The sequence below is a fragment of the Triticum aestivum genome, chromosome 4D (genome assembly GCF_018294505.1).
Source record: "Triticum aestivum cultivar Chinese Spring chromosome 4D, IWGSC CS RefSeq v2.1, whole genome shotgun sequence".
NCBI lineage: Eukaryota > Viridiplantae > Streptophyta > Magnoliopsida > Poales > Poaceae > Triticum > Triticum aestivum.
This window is the reverse complement of record NC_057805.1, coordinates 449,902,737-449,918,950: the sequence shown is the minus strand read 5'-3', so window position 1 is coordinate 449,918,950 and position 16,214 is coordinate 449,902,737. Positions and strand designations below refer to the sequence as shown.

The window sequence follows — 16,214 nt, the reverse complement described above, 5'->3', positions numbered from 1 at the left end:
CTCTCGTGTTTGCGGCGGCTATGGCACTCATCACCTCTAAGCTACCTCGGCGAGTCTATGAATCCGTCTTCTATTTGTCTGTCACTTGGTCGCCGATGTCGGGGAAGGGGATCTCAATGCCTCGGCTTCGGTTAGTAGTTAGGTTATGATATTTTTTTTCCGCAAAAGTGGCGTTTCAGCGGATGGCGACGCTTCATCTTCAAGCTAGTCTTCCGGGCTTTAATCCGAGTTCGTCCATTAGAACGGAGTCGATGGAGAGTAGATTCCTGCCGTCTCCTTCGGACAACAAGGTTAGGGTTTCTCGTCGTAGGTGCGTGCCAACAAGATTTGGTGTCAAGTACTTCAGATGGTTGTCATCGACAAAATCAAAGCCAGCTCCGACAAAGAAGCCGGTTCTCATCGACAAAATCAAAGTCAGCTCCAACAAAGAAGCAGAGATGATGGTTGTGGTCGTCCGATGGTGCAAGGTTGAACCTTTATAATGAATCCACATACTTTTTCAAAAAACAAAACAGTACGGAAGGCTTTTTCATGCGGCTACAACACAACTCAACTCCCATCAACAATAACCTTCCATTAGTTCAAGGTATCATCAGCAAGATTCCAGTAAACAAGCAAAATCACCGACGTTCAGAAGTGGGGTGTCATATAATTGGCCATTCATTCATTCGTTCACCAGAAGTCAGTACAGACATCTAGAATCCAACAATATGAAATGGTACTACCACGATGATCCACCAATTTCCAAATTGGTTCACAGCAAACCAAAATAAACCTTACATAATATTAGTGGTAATAACCGCAGTGAAGATGGAGGGAAACTAAGGAAGAAAGATTAGTGATGGCTATAATAGTACTTCGATAGGTAGGTATCACCATAGCTCATCCAGGACAGGTTAGTGCCCGGACGATGTCATCGGTGTTTAGTGGAGAATAGTTGCAGGAGTTGTTGATGGGCACGTGCAGACGAATGCCTCCTCTTACGAGGAGTCGCTGCGCTGGGTCTTGGCCTGAGGAGCCTCAGATTAGGTTTGCCAAGCCCCAAAGAAGAGCAGTATGTACAACTGCCAGGCTTGTGGCGGCAAGACATTGATCCATGAGCTTGAGTTGCCCTTCCCTAACATCATCAGCAGCCTTGGCTCCATTCCCCATTGCTCTACACTGCAAAAGAGCAGATATGTCTTAATGAAGTGCTGTTGGTAAAAGGCTGCAGCAAGCAATTTTTGTACAAAAACATAACCGGCAATAACATTTGCAATGGGCAGCTTCAGGAATAATGTGGATAAACAGGTATATAATAATTCACAAAAGTAATTCTGCTAGACTTGATGCCGCTTTTGCTGAAAGTCAAAGTACTTATGTTTTTATTTGTTCTACTGAAAGGCATCATGTTAGCTTGGACTGTACGGTACAAGGGCAGCATGCAGACAAGGTTTTTACCAAGCTTACCGAAGTAGCAACTAACGATTTCAAATTTAGGCAATGTCCAGGAGAAAAGCATGGCCTGAGAACTTTACTGGTTAAGTTCGGCTTGATCATTTGACCACTAGGCTTGAAGGGTCCAATTCCGTTACAACCAATACGTAACAACTTCAACACCTCTTTTTTTTTTTAAAGAGTTAACACCTCAGTGATACAATACAATAAGGGCAATTATCATAATTTTCACATGCCACAACCAGTCCTTCGTGAATTCTGGAATATATTTTTACCACATTTCTTACTCTAGTTTGGAACAGCCAAGTGAACTGATGCATGTAGAATGACTTGATTGGGTGCAAGATTGATGTCCCAATAGTTGCTTTACTCTTCTTGTCATAAAATTTTGATATGTATGCCGCTTGTATTTATGACTACAAACGTAAAAGTAACTATTAAACCAACAGCCCCATAGTTTTTCTCTTCAAGTTGCAAATTATCAAGTGTCATTATCTGCTTTTATAGTCGTTACCATTAACAAAGGCCATTTCGCAGTTGCATCTTCAATCACATCCCAAGCTATTGCTCACTCAAATTGTGAGACTGCATAGAACTATCAAAGGCAAGCGTACCAAAGGCCATATGATGGCATCTTATCTCATATAGGACAACAGGCAATATTTGGCATTCATGGTAGCATGTACAACCCCACCACCAAGAAACAATGTGCAAAACACCTTGTTATATACTCCCTAGATACATCCGTATCTAGACAAATCAAAGACAAGAATTTTGGGACGGAGGTACTCCCTCTGTAAACCAATATAAGAGTGTTTAGATCACTAAAATAGTGATCTAAACGCTGTTATATTAGTTTACGGAGGGAGTAATAGTTAACTACACAAGTCAGATGTGAAGCTGAGGTGAGATGATGCTGTAATGTGAAGTGCTCCAGATTATTTAGATTCATACAGCACAGAGAAGTTCAGACTAGGCTCATGGAACCAGCAATAGAATTATGTATCAGTACTTTAGTAACCAGATGTACATCCTACAGTATTCCAACAAAGCAGAGAAAGGTCACCACTGGAGAATGTGCGTTCCTGCTCGGAAAGCATTACTCGCTAAACTGCCAGGATTTTACATCCACATTTTCCATGCTTGGTTTTACCGGATTAACTAGGCACTCTCCAGTTTTGTTCTGCCGGACAAACCCAGACCTCACTGAATATGTGCAAGCTGAACAAGGAAATCAATTGCTAATTGTACCAATCAACCACTACAGCAACTGGCATTTGACTGTGTAATCCGCAGCTAGATAGATCACGGTTCACTACAAAGTGCTGGATGCACCCATGCAGCAACACTGCAAGGATCCTACAAGTCTACAACGCGAAGCATGTGCGCAACAGAGTACTGGTCGCAGCAACTCCTTCAGGGGTCGCTACAGAGACAAGGATGTCACACAAACGCACCTAAATACGATCTCGAGCAGCTTGTACTACCGCTAAAACATCATCGGAGTACCAACATTCTCCCAGACTGATGCGGCGGCGCTCCCCATCTCAGAAACGGAACCATCGAGGCCACAAACAAAAATCCCCAGCGCCACCGCACATTCCGCCAGAGAGATCACCGCAAGCTACGCCGCCCGAAACAGCCCACCAATAAGCGCACGGGCATGGAAGAGAATAAAAAACAGCAACACACAGCGGCGCGAGAGGGAGTTTTTGTACCTCGGAACCGGCCGCATCCCGCGGGCGCGAGCCGGCCGGAGCCAGCCCTCCGCGGCGAGGAGGCCCCGGCGCCGGCCCGGTCGGCGACGGCGAGGGGCGAGGTGGGGAGAGCGCGAAGGAAACCCTAGCCCCCACGCGGAATGGGGGAAGAGCTGCTGCTGGCGCGACGATGGCAATAGTCTCGGCCTCTCGGGGGTGGTTGTATTGAAACGCTCTCTGATGGGAAGGACGGACGGACGGGCGACACCCTGGGCCGCAGTACCACGCCACTCCCCTTCCGGATTTCCCGCGCGAGCGCGGCGCCGTGATTTTACGCTCCTGCCCCCTCGACGTGACGACGGGACGTCGGGACGCTCCACCGCACTGCGCCAGCGCGTGGGCCGCGCGGAGTGAGGGTAGCGGGGTAATTTCCAGGCGCCGCCTGGCCTCGCCGGCGAGAGAGAGAGGCCACACGCACGCACGCCTGCTTGTCTCTCTCCTCGCGGAAACCGGGGCAGGATGGGTGGGGGGAGTGAATTCCAGCTGGGATGGTGGCGCGGAGAAGCAACGCGGGTCAGCTTGACGTAGGAGGAGGGTGGCAGGGCAGGGCAGAGCATTCATCAGCTCTCGCTCCCGAATGGTTTTGCGCGCATCATTGATGCTTGATGTGAGCGCGAGCACCAGGCCCAGTAATGATGCCCGTCCTCTCTCTCTCTTCTCCTTCCCTGCTGCAAATGCAATGCATCATATCATCTCCACTGGAGTCGACCGCTGCCTATGGAGCAGACATTGTTTTTTCTTGAAATGATAAAATCTGAGCATGGTAATCGAACGTCTTTTTTATGATAATTTATGTTGTCGGATGGACGGTGATTTTCTTTAGCAGGCATGCCAATTCTCGTTAAGAAAAATTAAACACCATAAAATTTTGTCATGCATGTTAAAGAAAATTATCATCCTCGCGGAGCTTAGTTTGCCGTGCTCAAATATTTGACATTTGATTTGTAGTGAGATATTTTTTTATTGGTATACTCGGGAAAAAAATTGAAATACTTTCTCGTGTCCTAACTAGGGCAACTCCAACCTCGTGCAGCAAAACGCCCATAAATATCCAAACGTCCGCGGCGTGATACGGTGTCTGAGATCCCGTAAACCAAATACAAACTCGTGGGATGTTTGCAGGGGTCTAGACACCCGTTGTCGGAGATGATTCTCGCAGATCTCCCGATACGGTATCTTGTTGAGGTAATTAGGTTGGAGGGGAAACGGGATAAAAGATTTACCCAGGTCCAGGACACTCATATATACGAGCATACACTCATCCCTGTGAATACACATACGCAGATCCTACCCCTATGAGCACCTTCGACAGACTAAGTCATGATATTATCTTGAGATTGACGAAGTCACCACAGGCACCTCGTAGTCGACGGGAACTCTCCCACTGAACGTGCATTGCCGAAAATTCTGAAATAAATCCAGGAATAATGCGAGCACCAGGATTTGAACCCTAGTGGGCTGACTATACCACTGTCCTCCTAACCATCCAACCACATATTGATCCGCGTACGAGGTAAAATCCTACTCATGCTCGTTGTATATTGCAAATTGGGATGTACAAAGTGAAGGAAATATGCCCTAGAGGCTAATAAAGTTGTTATTTATATTTCCTTATATCATGATAAATGTTTATTATTCATGCTAGAATTTATTAACCGGAAACTTGATACATGTGTGAATACATAGACAAAACAGAGTGTCCCTAGTATGCGTCTACTAGACTAGCTCATTAATCAAAGATGGTTAAGTTTCCTAACCATAGACATGTGTTGTCATTTGATGAACGGGATCACATCATTAGATAATGATGTGATGGACAAGACCCATCCGTTAGCTTAGCATAATGATCGTTAAGTTTTATTGCTATTGCTTTCTTCATGACTTATACATGTTCCTCTGACTATGAGATTATGCAACTCCCCAATACCGGAGGAACACTTTGTGTGCTATCAAACGTCACAACGTAACTGGATGATTATAAAGATGCTCTACAGGTGTCTCTAATGGTGTTTGTTGAGTTGGCATAGACCGAGATTAGGATTTGTCACTCCGAGTTTCGGAGAGGTATCTCTGGGCCCTCTCGGTAATGCACATCACTATAAGCCTTGCAAGCAATGTGACTAATGAGTTAGTTGCGGGATGATGTATTACAGAACGAGTAAAGAGACTTGTCAGTAAAAAGATTGAACTAGTTATGATGATACCGACGATCGAATCTCGGACAAGTAACATACCGATGACAAAGGGAACAACGTATGTTGTTATGCGGTTTGACCGATAAAGATCTTCGTAGAATATGTAGGAGCCAATATGAGCATCTAGGTTCCGCTATTGGTTATTGATCAGAGATGTGTCTTGGTCATGTCTACATAGTTCTCGAACCCGTAGGGTCGGCACGCTTAACGTTCGATGACGATTTGTATTATGAGTTATGTGATTTGATGACTTAAGTTTGTTAAGAGTCCCGGATGAGATCACAGACATGACAAGAAGTCTCGAAATGGTCGAGAGGTAAAGATTCATATATTGGAAGGCTATATTCGGACATCGGAAAGATTCCGAGTGATCCGGGTATTTTTCGGAGTACCGGGGAGTTACGCGAATTCATCGGGAGAAGTAATGGGCCTTACTGGGCTTTAGTGGAGAGAGGGGAGAAGGGCCAAGAGGTGGCGCGCGCCTCCCCCCTGCCCAAACTGAATTGGACAAGGGGTGGGGGCGCGGCCCCCCTTTCCTTCTCCCTCTCCCTCTCTTTCCTTCTCTCCTACTCCGAATAGGAAAGGGAATCCTACTAGGACTTGGGAGTCCTAGTAGGACTCCCTATGCTTGGCGCGCCCCCTAAGACAGCCGCCTCCTCCCTCCTTTATATACGGGGGAGGGGAGCACCCCAAAGGCGCTCAAGATTTGTCTTAGCCGTGTGCGGTGCCCCCCTCCACAGTTACACACCTCGGTCATATCGCCGTAGTGCTTAGGCGAAGCCCTGGGCCGGTAACTTCATCATCACCGTCACCACGCCGTCGTGCTGACGAAACTCTCCCTCGTCCTCAACTAGATCAAGAGCTCGAGGGACGTCATCGAGCTGAACGTGTGCTGAACGCGGAGGTGCCGTACGTTCGGTGCTTGGATCGGTTGGATCACGAAGAAGTTCGACTACATCAACCGCGTTACTAAGCGCTTCCGCTTTTGGTCTACGAGAGTACGTGGACACACTCTCCCCTCTCGTTGCTATGCATCTCCTAGATAGATCTTGCGTGATCGTAGGAAATTTTTTGAAATTACTGCGTTCCCCAACAGTGGCATCCGAGCCAAGTCTATGCGTAGATGTTATATGCACGAGTAGAACACAAAGAGTTGTGGGCGATAATAGTCATACTGCTTACCAGCAACGTCTTACTTTGATTAGGCGGTATTGTTGGATGAAGCGGCCCGGACCGACATTACATGACCGCATTCATGAGACTGGTTCTACCGACGTGCTTCGCACACAGGTGGCTAGCGGGTGTCTGTTTCTCCAACTTTAGTTGAATCAAGTTTGACTACGCCCGGTCCTTGTTGAAGGTTAAAACATCACACTTGACGAAAAATCGTTGTGGTTTTGATGCGTAGGTAAGAACGGTTCTTGCTAGAAGCCCGTAGCAGCCGCGTAAAACTTGCAACAACAAAGTAGAAGACGTCTAACTTGTTTTTGCAGGGCTTGTTGTGATGTGATATGGTCAAGACGTGATGATATATAAATTGTTGTATGAGATGATCATGTTTTGTAAAAGTTATCGGCAACTGGCAGGAGCCTTATGGTTGTCGCTTTATTGTATGAAATGCAATCGCCATGTAATTGCTTTACTTTATCACTAAGCGGTAGCGATAGTCGTTGAAGCAATAGTTGGCGAGACGACTACGATGCTTCGATGGAGATCAAGGTGTCAAGCCAGTGACGATGGTGATCATGACGGTGCGTTGGAGATGGAGATCAAAGGCACAAGATGATGATGGCCATATCATATCACTTATTTTGATTGCATGTGATGTTTATCTTTTAAGCATCTTATTTTGCTTAGTACGGCGGTAGCATTATAAGATGATCCCTCACTAAATTTTAAGGTATAAGTGTTCTCCCTGAGTATGTACCGTTGCTACAGTTCGTCATGCCGAGACACCACGTGATGATCGGGTGTGATAAGCTCTAGGTTCACATACAACGGGTGCAAGCCAGTTTTGCACGCGCAGAATACTCGGGTTAAACTTGACGAGCCTAGCATATGCAGATATGGCCTCGGAACATTGAGACCGAAAGGTCGAACGTGAATCATATAGTAGATATGATCAACATAGAGATGTTCACCATTGAAAACTACTCCATCTCACGTGATGATCGGACATGGTTTAGTTGATTTGGATCACGTGATCGTTTAGATGACTCGAGGGATGTCTATCTAAGTGGGAGTTCTTAAGTAATATGATTAATTGAACTTAAATTTATCATGAACTTGGTCCTGATAGTATTTGCATATGTATGTTGTAGATCAATAGCTCATGTATAGCTCCCCTGTTTTATTTTTGATATGTTCCTAGAGAAAAATAAGTTGAAAGATGATAGTAGTAATGATGCGGACTTGGTCCGTGATCTGAGGATTATCCTCATTGCCGCACAGAAGAATTATGTCCTTGATGCACCGCTAGGTGATGGACCTATTGCAGGAGCAGATGCAAACGTTATGAACGTTTGACAAAGCTCAGTATGATGACTACTTGATAGTTTAGTGCACCATGCTTTACGGCTTAGAACCGGGACCTCAAAATCGTTTTGAACGCCACGAAGCATCACTAAAAAAAAAGACACATCCGTGACATTTTGGGCCGAACGAAAATCTTTTCTGTCATACTTATGACACTTCTATGACGATAATTGTGACAAAACACGGTATCATCATAGATGTGGTGGGGTCCTACTTCTATGACAAAAAATCATGACAGAAAATGGGCTTTTTGTCCTGGGCAGGTCGGAGACGCAGCCGCATGACATTCTTTGGGTTGTCCATGACGGAAAAAACCGTGGTAGAAGCGAGGGCGAGGAAAATATCGGGGTGTCCCCGGTTACGGTGGGTGGTCGGGGGCCGAGCGATGCGCGTTTCTCTCGTACGTACGTGCATGTGTGCGAGGCATTGGGCTCTAACTGAACCCGAGCGAGCCGTTGGGCTCTAACTGAACCCGAGCGATTGCACTGCAGGCTACGCGTTACTGAACCCGAGCGATCGATTGATGGTTGTTAACTGAACCCGATCGATCGATTCCTTCGCTACTGCTGCTAACTGAAGCCGATCGATGCTGCCTCTGGATGAACAGTGAGCGTTGCTGGGGGGTTGGATGAACAGTTCCCGGTGGGGGTGGATGAACAGGACCCCGATCGTTCGAGCCGGTTGGGGCTGGATGAACAGGACCCCGTGGAGGGCAGGATGAACAGGACCACCCCGTGGAGGGCATGATGAACAGTAGACGGTGGAGGGCTGGATGAACAGGAGCCCGTGGAGGGGTGGTTGAACAGGAGCCCGTGGAGAGGGCTAGTTGAACAGTAGCCGGTGGAGTAGCGCGCGGTGGAGGCTAGATGAACAGGAGCCCGTGGATGAACAGTCGCAGGTGGAGGCTGGAGGAGGTCGACGGTGGATGAACAGTAGCCCGTGGAGGCTGGAGGGGGTCGACAGTGGAGATGAACAGTATCCCGTGGAGTCCCGTTTTGTGGTACGCCACACCCCTCCCGATGAACAGGACCCCCGTTTCGACCGTAGCGCTCCAACACAAGTCCGTTTCCTCCGTTTTACGGTACGCCACACCCCTCCCGATCAACAGGACCCCCGTTTCGACCATAGGAGGTCCGTTTCCTCCGTTTTGCGGTACGCCAGACCCCTCCCGATGAACAGGATCCCGTTTCGAACGTGGCCGGTCGAACACAAGGCAGTTTCCTACGTTCTGCGGTACGCCAGGCCTCGTTTCCATCGGCTGTTCCGTCCAAGCCCTCCCGATGAACACGATGATGCATTCCGTTCCGACCCAGCCGGTTGGCTCCCCATGAACACAACGACGACGCAGTTTCTCCGTTCTGGCCCAGCCATGTACACGAGCCCTGGCCGTACGTATGCGCGAGTAGGCGTTCGAGACCCTGCCTGTATGTACGTACGTGGCCGTATTTTCTTTCTTGCACCCTGGCCGTTGTACATACGTGTACATGCTACGTGCGCGCCTCTACTACGACACGTGCGCGCCTCTACAACGACCAGTATGTACGTACACGTTCGTGACCAGAATGACAACGCTACGTACGCTTCGACCGGGTGGGTCCCGACTGTCAGGCACTTCCTTGCCTGCGAAGATGTAGCTGGTGGGTCCCGGCAGTCAGGGGGGCGAATCGTTTTTTTTGCCCGGACGCACTTCCTTGCGTGCGAAGATGTAGCTGGTGGGTCCCAGCAGTCAGGGGGAAACATTTTTTTCATGAAATACGGTGGCCCGCCCGGTGGGTCCCCGCTGTCAGGTGGAGGAATAATTATTTTGCGCATAATAAGGAGGCACTTCCTTGCTGCGGCTGTGGACCCAGCTGTCAGCCTCTCCACGTACAGTCCACGTCTGATGGAAGCCGTTCCTTGACCATGTTGACCACGCCGCGCCGAGAGCACCAGGGCGGTGGACGACGGCGAGGCCTAGGAAGGGGACGACGCGGAGCCGGGGAAGACGCGACAGTGGATGCCCACGCGTAGAGGAGTATGAGGGTTCACTGGTTCGCTGCGGTGTGAGGCTGCCGTCGCCGCAGAATAACAGGTGCTGTGGGTGAGTAGAGGGATGGCCTGGCCAGTGGTGGAAGTAGTAGGGGCGGTGAGGCCTCCACCGCATCGCAGCCGGCCACGGGAGGCAGGAGCACGAGGCACGACCGACGCTGGCTTGGGCGGCTGGAGCAAGAAGACCAGAGGTTGAAGAAGCACTACGGCCGTTTGATGGACATCGTATGGTCACTGGAGCTAGAATCATGCATATTGACTAAGTTGACAAAGCCCTCCGTCCCCGTCAACTTAGTAGGCCCACAAGTCAGCCTGCCACTATACTAGGTCCCAGCTAGTAGGGGGAGTATTCATTTTTTGTGCGTAATAAGGAGGCACTTCCTTGCATGCGAAGATATAGCTGGTGGGTCCAAGCTGTCAGCGGCGGTAATGTTTTTTTCGCGAAATACAGAGGCCCTTTCGGTGGGTCCCAGATGTCAGGTGGAGGAATCATTATTTTGCGCGTAATAAGGAGGCATTTCCTTGCGTGCGGCCGTGGACCCAGCTGTCAGCCTCTCCACGTACAGTCCACTTCAGATGCATGTCGGTCGTTGACCACGTTGACCAGGCCGTGCCGAGAGCACCAGGGCGGTGGACGACGGTGGGGCCTAGGAAGGGAACGACACGGAGGCAGGGAAGACTCGGTAGTTGTTTCCCACGCGGAGGGGAGTACGACTGTACGAGGATTTACTGGTTCGTCTGCCGTCGCCGGAGAATAACAGCAGGTGTGGGTGAGTAGAGGGATGGCTAGGCCAGCGATGGGAGTACGGTGGGGCGGTGAGGCCTGCGCGGCAGCATAGCCGGCCGCGGGGAGGAGGGAGCAGGCAGTCCCGCCGGCGCTTGTTTGAGCGGCTGGAACAGGAAGAGGAGAGATTGAAGAAGCACGACGACCGTTGGATGGAAATCCAACAGTCATTGCTTGTGCGTCAACCTTTTTTTAGGAAAGCCTCAAATATGTGGAAAACAACATATAGCCCATCTGCCATTATTTCTAATAATTTACAGCCCATTTGCTAATTCTTAAGGTTTTTTTGGAGCCCATATTCTTTTTGTTAGCATTACAACCCATATTGTGGCCACGGTTAAAAAATTATACGAAATTTTGCATATTTCGGCGCGGTCCGAACTGTTTTTAATCCCGAAATTTCGAGTCACATTCAAACTGATTTTAAAAATAAATGTATATCAATATAAAATCCAACAAATTGTCCACGCATAAAAATCAATGCAATTTAAAATCTCGAAATGAAAAAAAGAAATTTGAAACTAATTGCTGGTTTGATGTGTTTTAAAAATGTACAACCAATTTCTCATTACTGATAGGCCATTTTCTCGGCCAGCCGAATGAAGCTCTCCTCGTCTTGAAATATTTGCAGCCCAACAGGCCTGACAAAGCGACTTACTTGGCAAATCACAAAAAAACTGGGCTGTGGCCATGGACCCAGCTGTTAGCCTCTCCACGTACAGTACTCTTCCGATGAAAGTCGGTCGTTGACCACATTGACCACGCCGCGCCGAGAGCACCAAGACGGTGGACGACAGCGAGGCCTAGGAAGGGGACGACGCGGAGCCGGGGAAGACGCGGCAGTGGATGCCCACGCGGAGAGGTGTATGAGGGTTCACTGGTTCGGCTGCGGCGTGAGGCTATCGTCGCCGCAGAATAACAGGGGGTGTGGGTGAGTAGAGGGATGCCCTGGCCAGCGGTGGGAGTAGTAGGGGGTGGTGAGGCCTCCGCGGCATCACAGCCGGCCACGGGTGGCAGGAGCACGCGGCACGACCGACGCTGCTTTGGGCGGCTGGAGCAAGAAGACCAGAGGTTGAAGAAGCGCTATGGCCGTTGGATGGACATCGTACGATCACTGGAGCTAGAATCGTTCATATTGACTAAGTTGACAAAGCCCTCCGTTCCCGTCAACTTAGTAGGCCCACAAGTCAGCCACCCACTATGGTGGGTCCCAGCTAGCAGGGGGTATTCATTTTTTTGTGCGTAATAAGGAGGCACTTCCTTGCATGCGAAGATATAGGTGGTGGGTCCGACCTGTCAGCGGGGGAAATGTTTTTTTCGCGAAATACAGAAGCCCTTCCCACGTACAGTCCACGTACAGTGCGTAATAAGGAGGAACTTTCCTTGCGTGCGACCATGGACCTAGTGGGTCCCAGCCGTCAGGCTCTCCACGTACTGTCCTCTTCCGATGACTCTCGTATCTTGACCACGTCGCGCCGAGTGCACCGAGGCGATGGATGACGGCGAGGCCCCAGACTGGAATGACCCGGAGATGGGGAAGACGCAGCAGTGGAGTCGCAGACGGAGAGGAGTGGGAAACTTGACTGGTTCAGGTGCGGGGTGGGCCTACACTCGGCAAAGAATAATAGGAGGTACAGAGTGGAGGGATGGCCTGGCCGTCGGCGGGGTAGCGTTTCGCTGAGGAGCGCAAAACAACGCCGCTGGACGCCTGAGGCTGGAGCAGGCGGTCCCGGCAGCGCTGGGGGAAGAAGACGAGAGATTGAAGAAGAATGCCGGCCGTTGGATGTAAATCCAACGCCTTCTTAGGCTTAGACCTACTGGCCCACACGTCAGCCAGTCCATTTGTTTTTTTAGTCCATTTGGTGGGCTGGGTGAAACAATGATGTAGCATCTATGTAGCCCGTTTATATGTATGGTAGAATTTAAAGCCCATTTGCATTTTTTCTCGAAATCCGCGGACTTGCTGGGCTGGGTGAAAATATCATGTTGGGCTAGACGAAGAAATGTTATAAAAACATAAACACATGATTGCACGTCTATTACTGCATTGGTCAGTAAAATCTTTGCAAGCTTATGTACGCAATCACTAGGAGTTAACTTGCCAAGTTATATATAAACAATTATTATTATTATTTTGTAAGAACTTTCAACTTACGAAATAAAATATCATTTAAATTTGATGAGTTAATAGTACGTGGGGTATTATTATTTTTTAGGCTAGACGTGGGACAGTTGAGTTGGTTCTAGGGAAAAGTACTGGGAGAAAACTCAGTTTACATCGAAAAAGAAAGTGGGAGAAAATTCAGATATAGGATTAGTGAAAACGAAAAATAGAACTGAGCTGTATAGGAAGAGGACGAAAGATTGAACAAAATAAAGAAATACAAATGGATAGGTGGTTGGTCCCATATGTCTGTGTACGAGACCTGCTGGGTCCACCTGAGGAGGGGAATATGTTGGGAGGAAGGAGATTCAAAGCACGACAGGCGAGTGAACTAGTTTCTTTTAACGGACAAGTGAACTAGTTACATACATAAGCAAATAGCCACTAAAAAAAGCAAACAGGTTAATGGGTTCTTAAAAGAAAATTTTCAGACAAAACAGATAATTACGACACTTAGGCTAATGCATGAAACACTCAGATGATAAAGGTGCTTATAAACAGATAAAGTACAACATTTAGACCTTCCTGGCACGCTTGATCATGATGCTGCGGCTGTCCGTGTACTCGTTGGTTACGGGAAGCAGACACGTCCTCATGTCCAAGATCTGCCTGTACATGTCGTAGCATGCGTATGCGTCCTTGGCCGTGTAGGTTATGTAGGCTAGATTCAGAGGTACCTCCCACGTGTTCAGGTCCTTGGTATCATTGTCTTCTTTCATGTTGGCATATCAGGGGTCGATGATGGTCTCGGCGAGGTCAACCACGGAGTCCTTCTCCTGCCCGTTGCTGATGATCTTGTATTGCTTCTGGATGTCGACAAGCTTGTTGCACCAGATGGCCGAATCGTCGCGTTCTGCCTTCTCTCCACCATAGCGAAGGTGCAGTCGGCGCCACCGATGAAACGGGCGAATGCTCCAGAACCTCTGATGGCCCTACAGAAGTGGTAGATGAGAACCTCGTCCCGCACACATACCTGGGCGACGGCGATCCGCTGGTCCCTGTCAGGAGACGAATGGATGGGCACAAGGTCTAGTCCTGCAACCTTGTGCTTTCTCGTCCTGTAGGTACTGCTTGAACTCGGCGAGGCAGAGCTTCACCGAGTCTGGATCGTTGGTGTACATCATTTTCAACTTGGTGCAGCCATAGGACTGAACGGCGAACTCAAAGGGGAACTCCTTGCTGAAGTCCATATCCAGCAGGCTCACCCCTCGGATCGCCATTGGAGCCTCTTCAAGTGAACGAGTGTGTAGGCGGCGGCAGCAGTTCGTTTTTCAGCTCTTGGGGAACTGGATTCAACAGTAAACTGAGTGTGTACAGGCGACAAAAGTTACTACCCCTCCCTCGTCTGCTGCACGCCCGGCAGAAGATGCACCCTCGGCGCATTCAAACGCCTCCATTAAGAAACCTACTCCGGCCACACGTCGGTTCACGAGCGGGTCTGTATTTGGTCCTGTAATAATAGGAGTTAGTGGTCACTTTACTTAAATTTAATTAGCTTTAATAGAAATTTATACTTAAAACAAGCAATGCATTGGCTCATTCTATCGTTCCACAGGATCAACATGCACAACAATTAGAATTATTATTCTCAGGACGCACACGATCAGCACATTTGTCGCACTTTCACAAAGATAATACTACCAAGTTTGAACTGTTTGTTATGGTTGTTGTCCTCTGCATCATCATGCCGTGTTTCCCAGCTTGCAAGATTCAGAACCAATAAATAAGATCCAAATAATAAGTACAACAAAGATGCCTACACATCTCATTGATTCCCAGCTTGCAAGATTCAGAACCAACAAATAAGATCCAAATAATAAGTACAACAAAGATGCCTACACATCTCATTGATTCCCAGCTTGCAAGATTCAGAACCAACAAATAAGATTCAAATAATAAGTACAACAAAGATGCCTACACATCTCATTGATTCCCAGCTTGCAAGATTCAGAACCAACCCATTAGAGCCTTTTGATAAAGTGAATATCGGGATTAAATCCATCTTGGCTAGCCATGTCATACAATCGAAGAACTTGGCGAATGCTCTTGACCATCACAACATCTGTAGTTGAGTATTCATGTTTGCACACCACAAACCAGGAGAGCATGATTTCACTTTAATAGTGGCCTCCTTTACTCAACCTACAGCTCCACTAGGATGAGGCCTGCCTGGAGTTCCATGATTCAATTCATGCGCCTTTTTCTGCAGTTCACCTGAAATGAAGCAAAGATTGCATCATTCAGCTAGCAAGAAGTACTTGCTCTCGTGAGCTGGCAGGTTCTTCTTTAGTAGTTGCACTAAAATAGAGGAACATTAAGGTTGGCTGTCCGGCTCATTTAAGGTGCAACTATAATGTTCTTATCCTTTTGTGCAGTTCCACTAAAATAAAGTGTCATTGTGGTGACGGCTCATCTTGCAAAGGCTAATAAAATGTTGCACGAGATTACCAGCAGAACTTGACGGAAATCTTGGAAACTCCAATCACCATTTTGTGCAGTTCCACCAAAATTGAGAGATGTTGCCCACGTGACATTTTAGTTGAACTGCACAAGACACTCATTCCAAAAAAGTGTTTTGTGCAGTTCACCAAAAGGTCACAATAGCAACAAGGTGAAATGGATATCCCTATCTGCACAAAAAGATAGAAAGTAAACAGTTGCTGGTCAATAAGAATATACGAAACATATACGAAATGAAAAGAAGCATCTTAATTATGTTCATGGCAATCACGCAAGGACAGTAGAAATTTTAAAACGTCAGCAATGCTTCATGTTACCAGAAGCATTACGATCAACAATGAGATTCTTCAAATATGGGATTACTTTAATGGTGGCATTGCTTGTTTACCAGATACAGTAAATCAACAACAGCTAAAGAGTTGGTTTAAGGGCATGGGACCGTGGGGACACCAGGACACTGAGCAGCGTAAAGGAGCAACTTACTTATCATACTGGGGAAAACAGCAGGAGTGCCATTTGTAACACAGTTTAATTGCATCTTATCACTGGAGGCATTAGATTAACAATAACACTGGTTAGACATGTCCCTAAGGTAACAGTGTGATCGCTTCATTTTACATGCGCCCTTACATTAACAACAACAAAAGGTTGGTATAAGGACATGCGAAAGTGGACGCATCAGCACAATGTACCTACAAGGAGGCATAAAGTGGTGATGCAGAGTTTGTTCATGCTATGTGAGGGCATCAAATATAATCCTGGAGACCTTTTACTATGTGAGGGCAGCAAACCTAATCCTGGAGACCTTGTACTATGTGAGGGCAGCAAATCTAATCCTGGAGACCTTTTACTAT

General features: G+C 47.9%; 1 protein-coding gene across 1 annotated transcript; it reads right to left on the bottom strand.

Annotated features, from left to right (window-relative positions):
* Positions 1-629: 629 nt before the first annotated feature.
* Positions 630-3,828, bottom strand: LOC123098514 (translation initiation factor IF-2). Its single transcript, XM_044520546.1, has 2 exons — positions 3,156-3,828; positions 630-1,161 (listed from the first exon to the last, which is right to left on the bottom strand). Exons 1-2 carry the CDS (start codon positions 3,753-3,755, stop codon positions 1,021-1,023), a joined length of 741 nt encoding a protein of 246 aa, XP_044376481.1. The 5' UTR covers positions 3,756-3,828; the 3' UTR covers positions 630-1,020.
* Positions 3,829-16,214: the final 12,386 nt, after the last annotated feature.